Source organism: Lutjanus erythropterus, chromosome 8, assembly GCF_056507025.1.
Source record: "Lutjanus erythropterus isolate fLutEry1 chromosome 8, fLutEry1.hap2, whole genome shotgun sequence".
Taxonomy (NCBI): domain Eukaryota; kingdom Metazoa; phylum Chordata; class Actinopteri; order Lutjaniformes; family Lutjanidae; genus Lutjanus; species Lutjanus erythropterus.
This window is the reverse complement of record NC_139324.1, coordinates 7,921,379-7,940,941: the sequence shown is the minus strand read 5'-3', so window position 1 is coordinate 7,940,941 and position 19,563 is coordinate 7,921,379. Positions and strand designations below refer to the sequence as shown.

The 19,563-nt window shown below is 41.1% G+C and overlaps 1 protein-coding gene across 4 annotated transcripts; it reads left to right on the top strand.

The window, feature by feature from the left end:
• The first annotated feature begins 234 nt into the window (after positions 1-234).
• On the top strand, positions 235-15,654 carry etv5a (ETS variant transcription factor 5a). 4 transcript variants are annotated; one of them, XM_084724387.1, is made up of 13 exons: positions 235-392; positions 3,329-3,464; positions 3,653-3,746; positions 3,852-3,899; positions 4,510-4,560; positions 7,319-7,442; positions 7,556-7,858; positions 8,216-8,544; positions 11,961-12,023; positions 12,445-12,513; positions 12,837-13,006; positions 13,123-13,224; positions 13,873-15,654. In XM_084724387.1, exons 2-13 carry the CDS (start codon positions 3,417-3,419, stop codon positions 14,101-14,103), a joined length of 1,632 nt encoding a protein of 543 aa, XP_084580513.1. In that variant the 5' UTR covers positions 235-392; positions 3,329-3,416; the 3' UTR covers positions 14,104-15,654. The 4 variants fall into 4 exon arrangements, with proteins under 4 accessions (XP_084580513.1, XP_084580511.1, XP_084580512.1 ...); XM_084724385.1 differs by having other exon boundaries at positions 13,123-13,230; XM_084724386.1 differs by having other exon boundaries at positions 3,650-3,746.
• The last annotated feature ends 3,909 nt before the right edge of the window (positions 15,655-19,563 follow it).

The following is a 19,563-nucleotide window of genomic DNA, read 5'->3' as shown; positions in this document are numbered from 1 at the left end:
TGCAGCTGGCCCTTTAACAAACACATCTTGGCAATGATAGCTGAAAAAAATGTGAATGAAATCCAGCCATTCATAAAAATAGGCCACTGCCGCGCCGTGATTGGCCAAACCGACGCTCATGCATAATTCATCAGCTCCGGAGAAGCCATTGGCTGCTTGCTTAACGGACAGGGTCGATGAACCAATCAGAGCGTGTCTCTGCGTGCCGCTCGAGCCCAGGGGAAAAGCGACCGGGCCATTAACGAAAAGCTCAGTCAAGTTTTGTGAGTCGAAGGAGACAGAGCAGTTTATCCGTGCGCAGACGACTTCACGACTATCGACACGTTGTTTTTTTATTTGTGGATATTTCTACCGCATTTTTTCGATATAGAGGAGATATACACACTGACAAGGTAAGCTGCAATATTTATTTCAGCGAGAAGTTGCTCTTACGAAACCCTGGTATAGCGAGATATTTTTATAACGCTCTTGTAGACTACAAATACCCGCAACGCCATTTTATTTAAAGATATTTACTTTGGCAACCATTTTAATTCTGCTCATTTCTCCGTGAACAGTCGCTGCTTGTCATATTTGAGCTCGCTCTGCTGTATGTGGTGCCTGGTTTATCGGCTTTGCTCTCCTCAGCGCGGTCAGGCGACTGTTTGTGATTTTTTTTTTTATGAATGGACGGGACATTTTTTTTTCCTCCCTCTGTGTTTCCACACGGGTCGAGTTTCACTTCATTGAGAAAAACAAGGGAGGGATGGGTGGGGGAAGGGCGGGGAGGAGGTGGAGGAGGAGGGGTAGATGGGGGGAGGCGGCGGGGGGTGTCGGGTGATCTTCGTCCCCCAGCGGCGGCCCCCAGCCGCGGCTCAAACACAGAAGTTTTGACGAAGATGTGGCCGATTCTGTGATATTGTAATGTAGGCACGGTGATCAAAGTGGTCTGAAATAAGAACTGTCCAAGTATGTAAAGCTGACGCTGCATGTGGTAAAGTTTGTCTAGTTTTGGTGCGTTCAGGGCACATTACAGTATCATTTTTCCTGTGTTTTAACTTAAATCTTATAATCTCATGGTCGGTATCAGTACTAGGAAGTGGAGGAAGAAGCATTCAGATTTCACTTAGGTAAAAGTGATAATAAATCCTCCGTTACAAGCAAAAGTCCTGCAGGTAAAATCTTCAGTAAGCAGAAGTACAATATAATTGGTATGGATACTTAAACGTTATCATAATGCAGAATGGCGAATTTTACAATTATACAAATTATATCACTGGATAAGTTATTCATTAATGTGTCGATCTCGTTCATGCTGCTGCTAATTTCAGTTATTTTGTACACAGCAGGGTAGATTAATCTGTTTTAATACATCATGCTTTATGGGGTTTCAACTACTTGCTGCTATTGCTTTCATAATCGATTCATCTGTCCATTATCTCCCTTGATTGATTAGTTGTTTAGTCTATAACACATTGGAAAATAGGGAAAAATGTTTTAAAAAAAAGTGTTTCCCACAACCCGAAGATATTCAGCTTACTGTCAGGAGTGAAGAAACCAGAACGTATTCATGTTTAAGAAACTGAAATCAGAGAATTGTGACTTTTTTTTTAAAGTTACTAAAGCGATTAATCGGTAAAATAATTGATTACTCAATTGACCCTTGCAGCTCCAATGCTTTATAGTAGTATAGAGTATAAAGTAGCAAACAATGGAAACACTCAAGTAAAGTAAACTGTATGTGATTTAATGAGCTTTGTTACTTTTCACCACTGGAACTAGGTCATTACTGTGTCTGTTTTTGTCAGTAAAGTCAATGTTATCCTCATATTTAAATCGATAAATGAAAGGAATTTTGCCTTCTTTGATGTAGTACATGTGGATAACATGCAAGAGTAGAGCCGAGAAAGTTGTTAATGCTAACTTCCCCCCTTGATGGATGTGTTCTATTAGCATAATACTCCACATGAAGGCATGTACAATGAGTTAATGTTATAAGTGGTACTATCTGTGCTCGGCGCCTGTAATTATTGCCCAGCAGCTATCCTGTATTCGTCATCCATTAACAGGAGATAGAGGAGTGAGTCATATCACTCTGCCGAGGGAGATGTGAGAATAGAGGGCAGTGTTAGTGACTTCGCCATGTGTTATTGTTGTTCAGAGGGAACTTTTTCTTAGTTCATAGTGTTTCTAGCTTCATAGTTTTGTACGCCAGGCAGCAGAGAGTTTGGGTTTGGCTCCTAACACCAGTATTGTCACCCAACAAAAGCTTCTATAACACCCTAATCAGCTCCCTGACTGCTTTTTTTCTTATAACATTTGGGAAGCTTTGTGTTGTTCACCCTACAGACAATAGAAGAGTCACGTTTCCAAGTGTTTCACTCCTGATTTCCAGGCTGATGATAGTGGAGAGTGTTGCCCACAGATGGCCAGTGAGCGTGGCTTATATAACTGTGTACAGTATAACTACATGTGTTCCATAATGACTGTGTGTTTACATTGTGCTGCTGTGTCCTCTCACTCGGCGTCGCTCTGTTCAAAGAGCTGTTTGTTGGTTAAATAAAAGGGCTGGAGGAAGATGGTGGCCTTGTTGTAGCATCAGAATATGATGCAGAGTATCAGTTAGGGCTGCAACTAACCAGTATTTTTATTACCAACTCTGTTGATTAATTAGTCGAGTAGTTGTTTTCCCCCGTAAAATGTCGGAAACTGGTGACAAATGTTGGTCATTGTTTCTGAAAACCCAAGGTGATGTCCTTATTTTGTATACAACCTGAAAATATTCAGTTTACTGTCAGAGAGGACTAAAGAAGCCAGAAAATATTAACATTTGGTAAGAATGATTAATCAACTATCAAAATAGTTAGTAGTACCAGTTGTGCTGCCATTTAATCACACTACTATATAGTGAAGATCTACACACAGTATGACCTCTGTAATTTATAATAAAAATAAATCACAACCCCCTTGACTAGAGTTGCAACAATTAATCGATTAGCCGTCTATTTTGATAATCCAGAGAGTAAGCTGAATATCTTGCGAGGACCTGATCTTGGACTTTGGGAAATGCTGATTGACATTTTTCCACCATTTCTTACATTTTATGGACCTGACAACTATTAATAATTGACAGATTAACTGGCAATGAAAATAATTGTTAGATGCAGCCCTACCTTGGACTCAGTCTAACCAAAAACTTTATATTACACTTGATAGCGAGGCCTTACTGTTATTTTACCCTGGTAATGATTAGAAGATGTTGTTTCCTTCTATGAAATATGTATGAAATTGACATCTCACTTTTGTGGCCACTGCTTTACGTTTCCCTTGTCAATCTTGTGTTTTCCAGTGACCCACAAAGTGACCCCGTTGCTGTCGCTTTAAAGCGAACAACCCCCCTCCCCCCAATATTGGAGCCCCCCACTCACCCAGATAACATGGACGGATTCTATGACCAGCAAGTCCCATTTATGGTCCCACCCAGTGTAAGTGGACGCATGTCAGCCTCAAACATCACATCCTCACACTCGATCCACGGCTCTGTATTATTATGGATGGACCCCCTTGTGGCCACTGTGGATCACTGTACATTAACAGTACACTTATGTGCGTGGTCTGTTGGGAAGTGACACCTTCTGTTGATGGACTGACGTCTTTTCTTTCCAAACAGCAGAAGTCTCATGTGGAGGAACCATCTCACAACAACAGGCCTCTGAACGACAGGAAAAGGAAATTTGTCGACACAGAGCTCGCCCAGGACACAGAAGGTAACGTTGCTGATGTAAATGAACAGTACACGTGCAGGATGTTTTAAATATACAGTCACACTGGTGGGAACTTGTGCTCAGTATCTCTCACTCTTTTATTTCCAGAACTTTTCCAAGATCTCAGTCAGCTGCAGGAGATCTGGATTGCAGAAGGTGAGTTCTGTAATAACATTAAAGTAGTTTTATTTTTGAAAGCTTCTGCCAGTGTTTTCTGCTGCTCTGCCTCTTGGCATAGAAGATCCTTCACCTATTAAACTCCGAAAAATCACTGCAGTGGAATTATTTTATTTTTTCTTTTTGAAAGACATGTTTCACTTCACTCCACTACAGTCAGCCACTGGAGAGTTTTGTAATGTGAAAGAAACATCTCTTCTCTCTTAGTCCCGTTTTTCAAAATGGCGAACAGGATGAAATTAGGCAAGTTTCAAGATTAAACATTAACTTGATGAGAATGTGAAATATTGCTATTTTTGTATAAACAACTCAAGCAAGAAGAGCAAAGTCCTATACATGAGAAACTGTCCAAGTCCTCTGTTTTCCCTAAAAGTGGCTTTTTCAGTTGCTCACTTGCTCCCTTTTTAGTTTTTGTACATAAATAACTCCATATCCAGATTGTTTTTCTCTCTTTTCCTTGTTTTTCTTTCCCTGTTCATTCACTTTTTTTGGGAGCATAAAAGTGTCTAGATTGTTGGCTACAGGGAGGTCCAAGAGGATATGTGTTTGATTTTTCTCACATGTGCGACATTCTCCTGTGTCTTCACAGCCCAGGTGCCTGACGATGAACAATTTGTCCCAGATTTCCAGTCAGATAGCTGTAAGTACCTGTTTTCTGTTGTTCACTACCGATGGTTGTGAGTCTGTGTATCCCCTCTGAACAGAATCTGTAACTGCTGGTGTGATGTCAGTCAAACCCGCTCACGATTTGGATCCAGTTTGGTTACTGCCTGGTTTGGGCAGAGATTCAAATAGCCATTGCAATTCAGTTCAACAATCAAGCTATATTTTAGCAGCATTGCATCAGATATTTTCACCACGCAGATGTTCAGAGCTCTTATTCTTTGTGAAATACTGTCCCTGAACACATGTCCAGGCTACCCCTCTTTTATCAAAATTTCCTCATCCTGCCGAGGACAAACACCACTCTTCGTCTTCAAAACACGGCTCTGGGAAAGGCTGCTCTCTCTCTCTCTCCCTCCCTCCATTTTGAGTTTAATCAGCCGATTGGCATGGGGCATCACATGAGCCAAGCTCCTAATCTGATTTCACACTTTCCCGCACTCGGGCCCTGCTGCTGAAGTGGGCTAGATTCCAGCGGATAGGGCAGCTTCAGAGATCCCTGCTTCAGTCCTGCTCCCCAGAACTCACATCCTCAAACCAGCCTGCACCGCCGCGTCCCCCGAACTGCTCTGCTCAGCCTCCTGTTTGTCTCTGCACTTTGTCTTTAGGCTGCAGCTGAGAGATATATTTGAATTATGCCCAATGGAGCATTTTATGATCTCCACCCCCTCCCCTCTGTCTCTGTGAGTTTATGTTTTCGTCTGATGCGTAGGAGGTGGAGACAGGGTGTGGTTGCTGCCTGTCTTTGTCAGGGCTGCCGTTTAAATCTTGGTTAATGTGGTGCAGTGAGCTGCAAACTGACCACTCGACCACAGCGCTGTAACATATTATTGAGGTCTATGCATTGACATGTATGTATTTTTACAGACGGCCCTGTCCAACGCTGCGTGTATAATGTTGGTTTACACTCTACGCAGTCGGACGTTGTGGTGTAGTCCCTGACCTTGTACTGTCAGTACACTGTGTGTGTGTGTTTGTGGGTGTGTGTCAGAGCCAGAGAAGTGAGTTTGGCAGTTGTTTCTGTTGCTAGGCTGCAGGCCATTCTCTCTCACAAGTTGCCTATTCACCGAAACCAGATTTTCCGATATGAGCTATAGTCAGTAAGACATCACATGGGATCACTGACCCAGGCACCAGCTATGTATCATTTTACAGTGTTGTGGAGGAGCGATCTCACTTTTTAAGATATTTGGCGGTCATGTTTTTAGTTCAGACGTTGCAGGAGAGGAGAGCCCTAGGGATGCACACATGGATTTTGTCAACTGATAACCAATAATTTCCTACGACAAGAGAACCGAGAATTTCACATGTTTAATAGAAGTTTACGTAATCTGTAGTTTCTGCACACCTGAGGGTGAGTAGGCTCAGATGTAGTGCGCAAAGATGGAGGATTTAATATTCCACAGTTCTGACCAAACCAAATTTAACTGATATCACTATGACAACAAAAACAGTTCTGACCAGAGCTGCAACGATTTTTTGAGGAAAATAGTTATTATTCTCTGATTTCAGCTTCTCTTCAGGTTCTTTACTCCTCTCTGACAGCAAACTGAATGTCTTTGGGTTATGGACCAAATAGGACATTTCATGACATTTGGGAAACACTGATTGATATTTTTCACAATTTTCTGACATTTTATAGACCAAACAACTATTAATCAAGAAAATAATCAACTAATTCATCAACTATGAAAATAATGTTCTATTGATGTTAATGTTTAGTTATGTTTTCTAACAAAAACTTCATAAATATACTTGCATAAATATACTGTGCATTTTGCATAAGAGGTTAGATTAAATGCTTTGACATAATCTGCCAAATCAGATGTTATTATAGCTAATATGTATCAACTGGATTTTTGGGGCAGATGCCTATAACAATGTTAAGGACTAAAACAATTCTGGTAACTATATATCAGCCAGTGTTGCAATGATCCCTCAAATGTGCTTAACAAACACAAGTAACAAAGATTTAAAAAATATAAAGTAATAAATAATAAATAATATTTATCATGCATGCACAGAGTTCGCATGTTGGAGTCCTTGTTTGTTAACCCCCCCTCCCCTTGCCCACCACTCCAGAGTATAAAGCGATGCCTAATCTGCCCTTTATGTACTGTTCTCTGTGTGAGGAGTCTCACTCCAGCATTTGGGTTTCACAGCGTGCACAGGGGAGCTCACGTGCCCATTGTTAGCTCTGCTTAGGTCCATCAGCACCACGGGTGATTTATTTGGCTCCCGTTCCTCTGTGCCCAGGGATCTAGTTTCTGCCTGGCTATTATGTGGCGCCCCGGAAACTGCTGCCGATACGCAGAAAGCTGCAGCTAGTGTCTAATGGTTACAGCACGGGAGAAGAAAATCATTCACCACCATTAGATTACAGCCACACTGATTCATGGGTATTGGTATTGGCCTGCCCTAATGGGAATCAGACGAGAAGTTTGATAGCTTTTGTGTGTGTAGTGCAGTTAGTATCATGCTACCCAGCAGTGGTGGATAGATGGTTGTTTCCAGAGCCCAGAGTCGACCATCATTAGGACAGATGATAAATTGCTGCTAAGTGGCTCTGTCAGTCGAGGGAATACACAGACATTGTCCATACATCCATTTATCCATCAGTTCCAAATGTGGTTAAGATAACTGCTGCACTTCTGTTTATGGCTTCAATTAGGTGATATCTGGAGTTTATCTCATGCACTCACTTGTGTTTCTTCTCTCTGTCTCCTCCGATCCAGTGATGTTTCATGGCCCGCCACCAGCCAAGATCAAGCGAGAGCTGACTCCCCACAAAGAGCTTTCTCCCTGTCGCCAGGACAGGAGTCCCATGCCCTACGGAGAGAAGTGCCTTTACAGCTACAGGTGTGTATTGGGGAATCACGTTCTTAGCCTAAAAGCAATTGGACAGCCTATTGATCGTCCCTCTGTGATTAAAGGTTTTTCTGACAATGCGTGTCCCATCTCTTCCTCCACAGTGCCTGTGACAGGAAGCCCACTCCCGGGTTCAAGCCATTAACTCCTCCCTCGACACCCGTCTCTCCCTGCGGTCCCCCCAGCACAGTAGGAACGCACCCACTGAGCGAGCAGACCCCCCCTCCTCACCCCCATGTAGCCAATCCCACCCCAGGGCCACGTCCAGTCCACGTACAGCAGCCTATAACGGCGAGCGCAGGATCTCCCAACCAGCAAGCACTCCCGGTCCACAGCCACAGCCCGCCCTTCGCTGTGCCCTGTGCGCCCATCAACCAGGATGCCAACAGCTTCACACCTGAGCACAGGTGAGCACTCGGAGCTGAACTAGGTTTAAAATGAGCAAATCCAGATTTAAAATTGAGCAGAGCCCTGTTACACAATTTAAAAACTAATCTCCATTCGTGGTGATGTAAACTAAAATTCAAGTTCAATCAGTATGTAGAAACTTGCCTATCCATATGAACAAAAAATGTAAAAATAACTAGATAATTGAGAGTGCTGTCCTAATAAATGTAAAAGGAGGAACAAATACGTTAACTTTTTGCTGCTCTGGAAAGACAAATGATACGTTGTTTGCTAGCTAGCCCAGAAAGTTAACAGAAGCCTTAGTGTCTTTGCAAGAGTCAGTCTCATTGTCTTTCCACTTTCCCTTCCACCTGTAGGTTCCAGAGGCAGATGTCAGAGCCATGTCTACCTTACCCCCCGTCAGAGAGTCAAGGGCGTCCCCAGTTCTTGCCCCAGCCTGCCAGCAGCAGCAACAACAACAACAGCCTGCCACGCGACAGCCGGCCACCGTACCACCGGCAGATGTCAGAGCCATTGGTAGCCGTGCCTCCCCAGGGTTTCAAGCAAGAGCTCATCGACCCACGATATGCTGAGCAGGGCGTCCCCACCATGGGCCCCCCGGGTCCACCCCCGGGCCCACCGCGTCAGGCTTCTTTCCACCCTATGGCCATCAAACAGGAGCCTCGTGACTTCTGCTTCGATTCTGGTGAGTGATCGATAGTTGTCCATAGGGTGGGCCTGTGCCAGCATGGTACTGATTCCTATACGATTAGATTATGGTGCCTCACGGTGTGTGTCAGGTTAACCCAACTCTTCCAAAGGGAGAGAGTCCTTTCTCTGTCAAGATGTCCCCGTGGAGCTGTAGGGCAAGTAGAGCAGACATAGGGTGAGGAATGTGCCTGGCCATGTTTGTTCTGGGCACTAACACACGCCTGTGAGTTTTAGCGTGTAGCAGAGGCTTGGCTGCACAGGTGCTCATTTCACACAAACACTCTCTAAGTGCGTGTTGGTGCCTCAGAGCCTAATCTTCATCATTCCTCCAGAGTCATGCCAGTAAAGTAAAAGTGGGTCTTTTAGCTCAGCGTAAGCCTCCAAGGGCAAAAAGTAAATGGGTCATCCAGCCAGGTGCAGAGAACCTCTTCACTGAGCCTACCTGGAATAGATCTAGGCCAGCGCACTCAGAGGACATGGTGACCCGCAGCACAGCAAGTTGACTGTAAGAGCCTGCTGGTTCTCGACTTGCTTTTTTTTTTACAGAACAGACAGGGGGCCAAATGGTGCCAGTCCTCTCCAAAAGGCCCTGACAACCAGTTGTGGCTGTTTACTCACATGGTTCAAATCAAACAGACCAGAGCTACAGTCGCTGCATTGTTTGATCCTAACGCCCACACACCCAGCTGTTCTTCCTCTGATGCATTAACATCCTCTTTTCCTGAAACTGCAACTTTTTTTTTTTTTATCTTTATCTCGCTCTCTCAGTCTCATACACTCTCATACTCTCTCATTCTTCTTCTGGCTGGTGGGTGACCGGCTGGCCGGGCAGTGATGTAATGACAAATCCTCTTAGCTTCTTATGGCCTTTAAATACCTACGTCACGGAGGCCTAGTGTCTCTAGATGGATAGAAGAAGAGCATGTTCAGCATACCGACGTAGAACATATTGTTACCACAGCGTTGGTGGGCTGCAGACAATGACAGAACCGTTTATGTAAGTGGCACCACTGACAGTAATACAAACACAACAGGATGGGAGGACCAAAAAATATGTCTTAAATATAGAACTAACAGCAGCCCTCATGTCTACAATAAGGTTATTACAGCAACTGAAAAAAACAAAAAGCTAAGTGGTAAAATATTGTTTACTCACAAATATACTTATTAAATTAAAATAAAAGATATATAGGAAATGTGGTTGGTTTCAGTCTTTGTCAATTCTGACAAATTTGTCAATACAAAAAGCAGAGATGTTGGTGCATCTATTTATTAATACTGGGATGGAGGCAACTGCAACTAACAATTAATTTCATTGTCACTTATTCAGTCCATTGTTTTCTCCATTAATTGATTAATAGTTGTTTGGTCCATAAAATATCAGAAATTGTTAAAAAAAAAAAAAAAAAAAAAGTTGATCAGTGTTTCTCACACTCTAAGATGACGACCTCAAATGTCTTGTTTTGTCCACAACTGAAAGATATTCAGTTTACTGTCAGAGAGGAGTAAAGAAACCAGAAAATATTCACATTTAAGAAGATGAAATCACAGAATTGTAACTTTTTTTTCTTTTAAAGTTACTTACACCAATTAATTGATTATCAAAATAGTGGGTGATTAATGTAATAATCAATAATTGTTGCAGTTCTACTGGGATGTCTGCATGACGGAGTCCATTTCCCTCACAAAACTAAAACTAATACTAAAACTAATAAAAATAATATTAACGATGATGCTAAAAACAAAAACTCAGCATTTTTCAGCAATAAAAAATAAACTGAAACAAGCAAACCCACTCTGGAAACTAACTGAATTAACTAATATTGTTTTTTTAAATGTATGTATGTATGTATGTATGTATGTATGTGTATATATATATATATGTGTGTGTGTGTGTGTGTGTGTGTGTGTGTGTATATATGTATGTATGTATGTATGTGTTTAGTACTTGAATATAATATATTCAAATATAATATATTTTCTGAAAAAGAAAGAAGAATTTTTATATATTGTATTGTTGTTGATAAAAATTTATGTAGATCTAAACACACAATATGTAAATTCTGCTGCTCCTGCCATCTCTTTCACATTAAAGCGATAGCAAGTTTATTGTGATGATGTCATGAGGTAGCATTGGATCATGGGATTTGTTATCATCATTTTCAGTTGCCAGTGAAAATCTATCTGACATGATTCGAACAGAAATCATGTTAATAGATGAGGTAATATTAAAAGTTTTATTCATGTTTCATTTAATCACGTACGCCGACTTTCTTCCTCACTCTTCCTCACAATCTGTGTTTTCCCAGAAGTTACAGCAACTAGCTAGCAAGGAATCATTGTTGGGATCATTTGGGATAATGTAAATACACAACACTATAGAACATAACATAGGTCTGGAGTTTTTTGACATTTTAATATGGACATGTTACATATCATAGCTTTATAGCTCCATGCATTGTAAGGTCAACGTCAACGTCACCCACTTCCTGCAGACTCGTCCCAAAAGTTAGGACGAGAAGAGACAGAGACTTAAAGCAACACTCAAGATTGATCTCTGGTTGTCTTATCAGCAGACAGGAAACAAAATAATGGGTGGGGGTGGAAGTGGAGATGGTCGGTACGCACTGCAGAGACGCTGCCAACGGAAGACAGGCCTTCACCCCTCAGGGGGGGAGGACTGGCGTAACTTGATTGTCATTGAGATTTAAAACAGCAACCATAGTGCTAATCTTATTTACAGACTTGGTGGACATGCGACGGATGTTATGTGCCGTGCTGTCGGCTCTGATCTGCGTTTGGCCCCCTTTGAAAATAACAATAACTAGAGAAGGCACTGATAAAAAAGGATTCAAAAGTGGAATTTGAATGAAATAAAGGTCAGCATGATAGTAGCAGCAAACACGTGTGACTACAAGAATTTAAAGTAAGGATTTTATTGCACTACCGATAGACAATATGAAAACATATTAATGCTATCAGTGGAATTTATCTTTAACTTGTGTGCTTTGTCTTTAGTGTGTGTACACTTAAAATACGAGTTTATGAAGGTGGTTAGAGACTCTATAAACATATAAATTAAAAAAGAAATGTGCATTATATTTTGTTAGAAACATTTTCATATCGAACAACATCTGTGCCAATAATGATAATACAGATATGGTTTTGATAGGCCAATATCAGCCCACAGATATATCAGTGTGACTTGAGACACTAATATAGCTCCTCCATAAACATAGAACAAACCATACAAACTGCAGCTAAGTATCAAAGCTATGTATCTTTGTACACGGTGGCAGTGATCCAAATATATCTGTCAGCTGCGAGGTGGATTTTGATGTATTACACACTTGATGTGACAGTGAGGATGTCTCTGGTCTAAATTTACACACCCATCTTCTTTGTTTACAGAAGTGCCTAACTGTCAGTCATCGTTTGGGAGAGCGGGGAGCTTCTACCAAAATAACCATGAAAGTAAGTTCAGATTATTGTCTACTTTTTGTCCTAGATGTTTGAATTATTTCATTAGTGAAGTCCATTCTTTGCGACCCCGCAGCTCTTACCGACTTATCGAGCTGCTGGTAAAAGAATAGCAGGTCAGCGGCATTGAAATGACGGCTCAAGGGGAAGTGAATCTATCAATGAATCCTGTGTAGCTTAGCTGCTCCACACACAGTACATTTCTCACATCAGCAGCTGGCAGAATCTCAGCACAATACGAGCTTGCACTCTTGGGAAGCTGCCCAGCTATATTGCTTTGCATGCAGTTTGGATCTCTGGGTTCAACGTGGTCACGCTGGCCTTCATGTTAGAACAAAAGCTTGTTTCCCACGCTCTATCTGCTGTTACACTTTCATCCGATTAATGTTGCATTTCTTTCTTTTTTCATTTCCAGGCTTCTCCTTTGACAGAGATCCTCAGCTGTACTTCGACGATACCTGTGTGGTCCCTGAAAGATTAGAAGGTAAGACTGAAAAAACAATAAAAAGAGCGTTCAATATAAACCCAAGGTTAGTTCTAAAAAGTGCTAGATGTTGTCTGCACAGAAAGTGGGCTACTGTGGGCATTTTCTGGGACAGAGTCCAGTCCTTTGACTGCTCATGGTGCATAATGAACAGCAAGTCCACTTCACAGTGACCATCTGGCAGGAATGTCTCACCACACTGTGGCCGTGGTGAAGTGCAGTGCTGACTGACACTTTTCTTTTTCTTCACTCTTTCCCCTTCTGCCTCTTTTTATTTCTCTGCGCTCTCTTCTGCTGCTCCTTCCCTCTTCGTTCACTTGCAGGTAAAGTTAAACACGAACCTTCTGTCTACCGTGATGGGCCTCCCTACCAGCGCCGCGGCTCCCTGCAGCTCTGGCAGTTCCTGGTCACATTACTGGATGATCCAGCCAATGGCCACTTCATAGCCTGGACTGGTCGCGGCATGGAGTTCAAGCTCATTGAGCCTGAAGAGGTCAGTCCCCAGTGTCCACAACCAAACTTGTGTCTTTTTTAGTTTAGGTATAATCAACGGATTCATCTAATGAACTACATATAAATTCTCTTTCTTTGTGTCTGGCATGGCTTCAGGTGGCTCGCCGCTGGGGCATCCAGAAGAACAGACCAGCCATGAACTATGACAAGCTGAGCCGCTCGCTGCGTTACTACTACGAGAAGGGCATCATGCAGAAGGTAAAGGCACGTTCACCCTTTTTGTTCTCTCTCCCTCCACAGTCTTAAATCAGCTGCTTTGCACGAGTTGAAATCGTCTAGATAGTGATATTTGATTAAAATCACGGGGGATGATCTCCTGCTGACTCTTATCACAGCCAGGGGCTAAGTAGTTGCAGGGAATACGAGCACGTTTGCCCCGTTTCATCTTCTACTAAATACTACTGCCTCAGATGGCAACCAGATCAATCAGCATTTTACAAATTTAATCTGCAGTAGTATGAGAGAGTGGAGCATGGGTGGATCAGTCGGGGTCACGTCTTTGAGTCAGACGATTATACTGTTCAGTCAAAGGTCTGCAAAGAAAATTGCACATTTACAAATATGATGTTTTGCATACTCTCTAAATTCACAAGTAGTATTAGAGGGATAGTTTGGATTCTTTGAAGTGGAGCTGTACAAAGTACTTATCTACAGTTTGGAGAAGCAGCAGGAGTACCAGTGTAGGAAGCTAAACAATGTACAGCTGTGGAAACTATCCCTTTGAGTTTTTCCTCACCACTGTTGCCATAGTGCTTGCTCTATGTGGGAACTGTTGGCTCTCTGTAAATGACATTATAAAGAGTACAGTCTAGATGTGAGTCAAATGTCTTTTGTCTTGTTTCTCAGGTGGCTGGTGAGAGGTATGTGTACAAGTTTGTGTGCGACCCCGAGGCCCTCTTCTCCATGGCCTTCCCTGACAACCAGAGGCCCAACCTGAAGGTGGACCCGGACAGCCTGCCAGGGCTGGACGACGACACCGTGCCCCTCACCCACTACGACGAGGCCGCTCCCTACCTGCTGGACGCCGGGGAGCAGTGCGTGGCGGGCCTGCCCTTCCCAGACGGCTACAGCTACTAATGAGACGCAGGGTCCGGACGCACAACACACATGTACACGCAAAAACACTCCCACTCTCAAAAATCCAGAGCTGGAACTGCTGAGCTGCTTGGAAGGAAAAAAAAAACCTGGCGCTCTGCTCCTTCATGGTTCCCTCTCCTGGTCCCTGGAAAACCTTCATCAGACTCTGTAAGCTCCCAAGCTAAGAATGAATGAGGGAAGAATCTGCGCCATCATGTGAGAGAGACAGAAAGGGAGAGGGTTATGAAACCAGTGGACTCGGTAGCTCTGCCCACCTTACAAGCCTCCTGAAGTAAGGCAAAGGGGGCTGCTGTTGCTATGGAGACCAAGCGAAGAGAGGCCACACTCCGCCAACTTTAAAAGAACGGACACCCCCTTTGTACAAGACTGAAAGAGCTGTTACATTTCTCAGTTTGTGACAATCTGCTTTTCTTAAAAAACAATCAAATAACCAACAGAGTAAAATCAGTGAAATCTAATGAAATATTCCAAATGCAGCACTATTCTATAGATGCCTTTTTGGGTCCCCCTCCTTCCCCATTGTCATGTCACCACATCTGAACCACAAGATCCGTGAAAGGGCTTTAATTTGCAAAAACGGATTGAGAAAAAAACTAAACACACAACATAATCCCACACCTACAAATGAGTTTGTTTCCTGTAGATAGGACTACAGTTTTCTTTTTTAATACTGTTCTTCAGTTTTGTTGAGATTTTAGAGACCCAGAACTCTCAGGTTTCTGGGGCGTTGCTGTATTTCAGGCTAGTTGGTTGGGCTGCTCTCTCGTGTAAATGTTACGTTCTTTAATCGTTCTGCCTGTGTACGAGATTGTATCTGCTTCCCTTTAGAGACTGCACCCCACGGTAGGAGCCTACAGTCTATACAGTACACTCCTCCTCCTCCTCCTCCTCCCTTCATGTCCGCTCCTCACTGCTGGGTCCTTTTTATCGCTCAAGTTTCCAGATGATTAGCACTCCCATCTCCTCCATTTCAAAAGGGATACACAACGCAAGTACATATTTTTCTCCCAGAGGCATTGATAACTCATAAAAGCCTAAGAATTTATTATGTATGATAAATGGTCACTTTTTGTATTTCTGTCTGGGTGCTTCATGTTTCCTTGGCAGTGTACTACTTCCTCTGATGCACCAGTATGGCAGGAGCATCAGGACGTTGCATGCAAAAAAAAAAAAAAGAAAAAGAAGGGTGGCATTTTTTTTGGCGCCCTCTTTTGTTTGGACACCTCTCTGCCAATCACAAAGTCGTCAACAGGAGACTTCCGCTTCTCTTTGCATGGTGTAATCAGTCGAGACCGTGTGTCCACTAACATATCGCTTTACTGTCTTTGGACAAAGAAGATATTTGTGATATTCTCTGCATATTTTTTTTGTCGTGTTCATTATCTATGTTTCTGAATGGGGGCAAAGACAAACATATATAAAGTATATATTTTTGCTATAAGGCTGCATTTGTTTTGATTTTAATGTATAAGCTGTATAGTTCTGGCTCTAATAGACATGTACCTTTTTAAAAACCGATCTTGATCCTTATGATGCTATACTGCAGACTGTTTCTTTAAGAGGCCTCTGTATTGGGCTGGAAAACAGATGAGATGTTATTGTGTTGCCTGTAAAGTGTGTGTGATTGTGTGTGTGTCTGTGTGTGTGTGTGTGTGTGTGTGTGTGTGTGTGTGAGAGAGAGAGAGAGTGTGTGTGTGTGAGTGAGAGAGAGAGAGAGAGAGAAGGAGGCCAGAGTTCCAACGGGCCACAAAGGCCACAGTGAAGACACACATTATATGATGGGATCCACCCCAGGCACAGGGATTGTCTGCATTTGTATAGGCTTCAGTCCCCTCCCCTCACAATGTGTTTCTTACACTGCTGAGTTTATTATAATCTGTACTGGGTACAATAAACGGTCCTTTATGCTTCACTGCCTGCAGTCCTGGTGTGTTTCATCATTTTCTCCTCCCCCCTCCCTCCTCCACCTCCTCCCTGCTTGCAGTCAGTCAGCTGACTGGCTGCTGTGGTCTGGCAGTCACTGTGCTTGACCTGGCTGATCTCTGAGTCACATGCTTCTGATTCTGTCTGATACATTTCTTGGTAAATGATTACTCTTTTAACTTGGGGCAAATGTGTTTGAGCAAACACTCTGTCCATCTGTTGTATTTTCTGTAATTAGTGCTTAAAGCAGCTACAGGGAACTTTCATATTGTGTTGATTTTGGATGCCTCTGTGCTCAAAAGCAGCAGTGTTTCCTCTGCCATAAACACAAAATACAACATCACAAAATCAAGTAATCTAAAGAAAAATCTCTTGCTGCTTCTTTTTAGCTAGCTAACACACTGCTCACTGGGGCCCCTGCACATTTCCTGCAAAATGCAGCTGAATCAGGTGCTCAGCTTGAGGGCTGCAAAGAGAACTTCCAGAGAACAAAATAGTCAAAGTCTTTTACCCCAAAGTGTGGGTCAACCCCATATAAACACAGATTTTATGTCCTAAATATATTCTGAATGAGAGAAAAAGTATTGAAGGGATAGTTCACCCATAATTGGTCATTATCTACTCACCCTTATGCCAATTGAAGGTCAGGTTTAATTTTGTAGTTCACAAAACACTGTTGGAGTTTCACAGGAAAACTGTGTTACAGAATCTCCCAAAAAATGGAAATGAATGGTGACATGCAAAAAATGCAAAAAAAAAACAACAACAACAGACTATAAACATAAAATGCCTCTATACTGCTCATCTAGTGTAATCTAAGTCTTCATAAAGCTCCAACATGCCAAGTTGACTAAGAAATGTTATTTTGCACCATGTTTTTAGCCTGAATCTTCACTGTAGATCTTTAGCTTGGAGCCATATTCACATGCACATGCACACTGTCTGAACTGTGTGTGTGGTGTGAGGGTGTGCAGACAGCGTGTCGTTCAGTTATTTTTTCCATTTGAAAACTGGTCACCATTCACTTCAATTGTTGAAACTCTAGCAGAGTTTTGTGAACTAAAAAAAATAAACCTGACCCTCAATCGGCATGATGGTGAGTAGATAATGACTGAATTTTCAGTTTTGGGTGAACTATACCTTTAAGGAATCATCTGAAGGGAAGTTCTAAAATAATAATACTACAAGTTCTAAAATACTACAATATTTCTCAATCACAGGATAAGATAAGATAAACTTTACTGATCCCACAACAGGGAAATACACCTTTAACTTAAAATATATAACTATATGGATGGATTTATGGATAACTGTGCAAGATAATTGCACATATATTGTAAATACATGCATTCTGTGTAACATTGTATTATAAGAAAAAAATATAATAAATATTGCCTTGTGAATGGATAATTTTTCTGAGACATAGACTTTTGTCTTGTACAGAGTACAAGCAGCAGCACACAAGGGAATTGGAGCTGCTGTAACTAGGTGCCACTCTCATGGTGCCATTTTGCAAACAAATAAAAATACTGGTGTTTAAAAAAATATTGAAGTAAAATTATGAAGTATTCTCAAAAAATACTCAGAGTGTTAGTTCTTTCTGAACCATTTATGTTCAATGCATTATTAATAGCAGACATTCAAAGAGTTTTCTGTTCCTCCAAATCTTCACTCTGAATTATTTCTCACTATGGTTGCACATTTTGTGCATTTTACTTAACCAGTAGTTGAAAACACTAACAATGACTTAATCAATGAATCATCAATAATTAATAAGATACAAGATGCATGGTCTTATTTTTTTTCTTATTTTTCTTATTTAAAGTTTAAGTTTCTTATTCAAGAAATGGCTCCGCACAACAAAACTGTGTCAGATGAGACTAGACTTCATTAATCAGCAATTATTTCCTTTTTTATCAGTTAAACACATAGTGGTGATTAATTGATTAATGATTAATCATTAACATCCCTTCTCCAACTCCTGCACCATTCTGGTCACTGGTCATGGTCACTTTTTTTTTTTTTTTTGTCGTCAGTGTGTCCTGGTTTTCATTGGCCCTTTCGCAATCAGATAACCTCACTGGCTACAGAATTGCTGATGAAAGATTCAGATATTATTTCAAGTTGTATTAAGTAACTAAATAGACAGCGTGGTAAAATTACAGACTTGAATATATACTCGTAAAAGAAGTACAAATACCCAGAAAAACTACTTAATTAGTCTTTGTTTCTTCTGTCTGCTGCCAACACATAAAGTACAGGACGTGAGTGTGAAAGAACAAGAGAAGATCTATGGCCAATTAAGTTTTTATGGATTAGTTACATTCACTAATCACATGTGATTCATTAGTAAATAATTCACAGTTTGAGGCTGTAAAAGCTACAGTCAGCTCCAAAAGTGTGTTGCACAGGAACATTTTTGATGCTCTTGTTTGCTGCTTATTTGAGTGTGTAGAATTATTCATGAGTGCAAGTATTAGATCTGACTGAGAGCACAGAGTAAGCCATAAATATTAAAATATCCAATATACCCGCTCCTCTACAATGACTATGAGGTTAAAGTGCAATCTGCACGCCAGGATAACAGTGGGATAAATGAATGGAGGAGTACGACATAAGATTGAACTGTTTTTAAAAGGAGCCACAACTTCATTTAATGGACTGATATCAAATCAAATCAAAAATCATTTTGGGTTTGATAGCACATTGGTATTTAATATAGTATATAGTGTGCAGAGGTTCACTGTGTCATGCTTGGTTTGTGGTGATTGGATGAAGTGAAATTTTATTTGGGAATATGCACCATAAAGTACAGTATAGTGCCATGATAAGACCATGAAGGCTGGTCTTTATTCAAACTCTGTTCAAATATAGTTTTACAATATATGTAGTTATATGGTGCTTATTGCTAGATTAGTATTACTACCAGTGTACTGAAAATCTGTACTCAAGTACAAGTGTTGTTACATTACTAAAATACTGTTTGACTCAATTAGAAATAAAAAATATTCAACTCAGAAAAATACTTCAGTAAAAGTACCAAGTATTCCCTCAAAAACTACTCAGTTTATTAGTTTATTAGTATTAATCAGAGTATTAGTTACTTTTTAACCGTTGGTGTTAAATTAATTATCAATAGCAGACATTCAATCAAAGTGGTGCTTCATTTGTCTAAAAAATAAATAAAATAAAAATTTAATAAAAAAAAATTTAGTGCATTTTCCTCAACCAGTAGTTAAAAATGCTACCAATCATTAATCCTTCGTTATTCATAAGATACAAAATATGTTTCAGTTATTTTTCTCATTTAAAGAAGTTTCAATATCAAATGAAATGCACTCTCTAGACTATTGATTAAATATCCATGAATACATTTAATTGGTTTAATTCTAAATGGTGATTAATGGATTAATGATTAATCATAAATATCCTTACTCTGAACCTGCTGCTGCAGTGTTTAGTTTATTGTTTGCATTGGCCCTTTTGTGATCAGATCACTTTACTGGCTACAAAAAT

Bases quoted from the DNA above. Each gene is read 5' to 3' on its own strand.
- etv5a (XM_084724384.1), top strand. From the start codon at position 3,417: ATGGACGGATTCTATGACCAGCAAGTCCCATTTATGGTCCCACCCAGT. The intron at 3,900-4,509 runs GTGAGTTCTGTA...GTGTCTTCACAG, and splicing joins GGAGATCTGGATTGCAGAAG to CCCAGGTGCCTGACGATGAA. The intron at 12,514-12,836 runs GTAAGACTGAAA...GTTCACTTGCAG, and splicing joins GGTCCCTGAAAGATTAGAAG to GTAAAGTTAAACACGAACCT.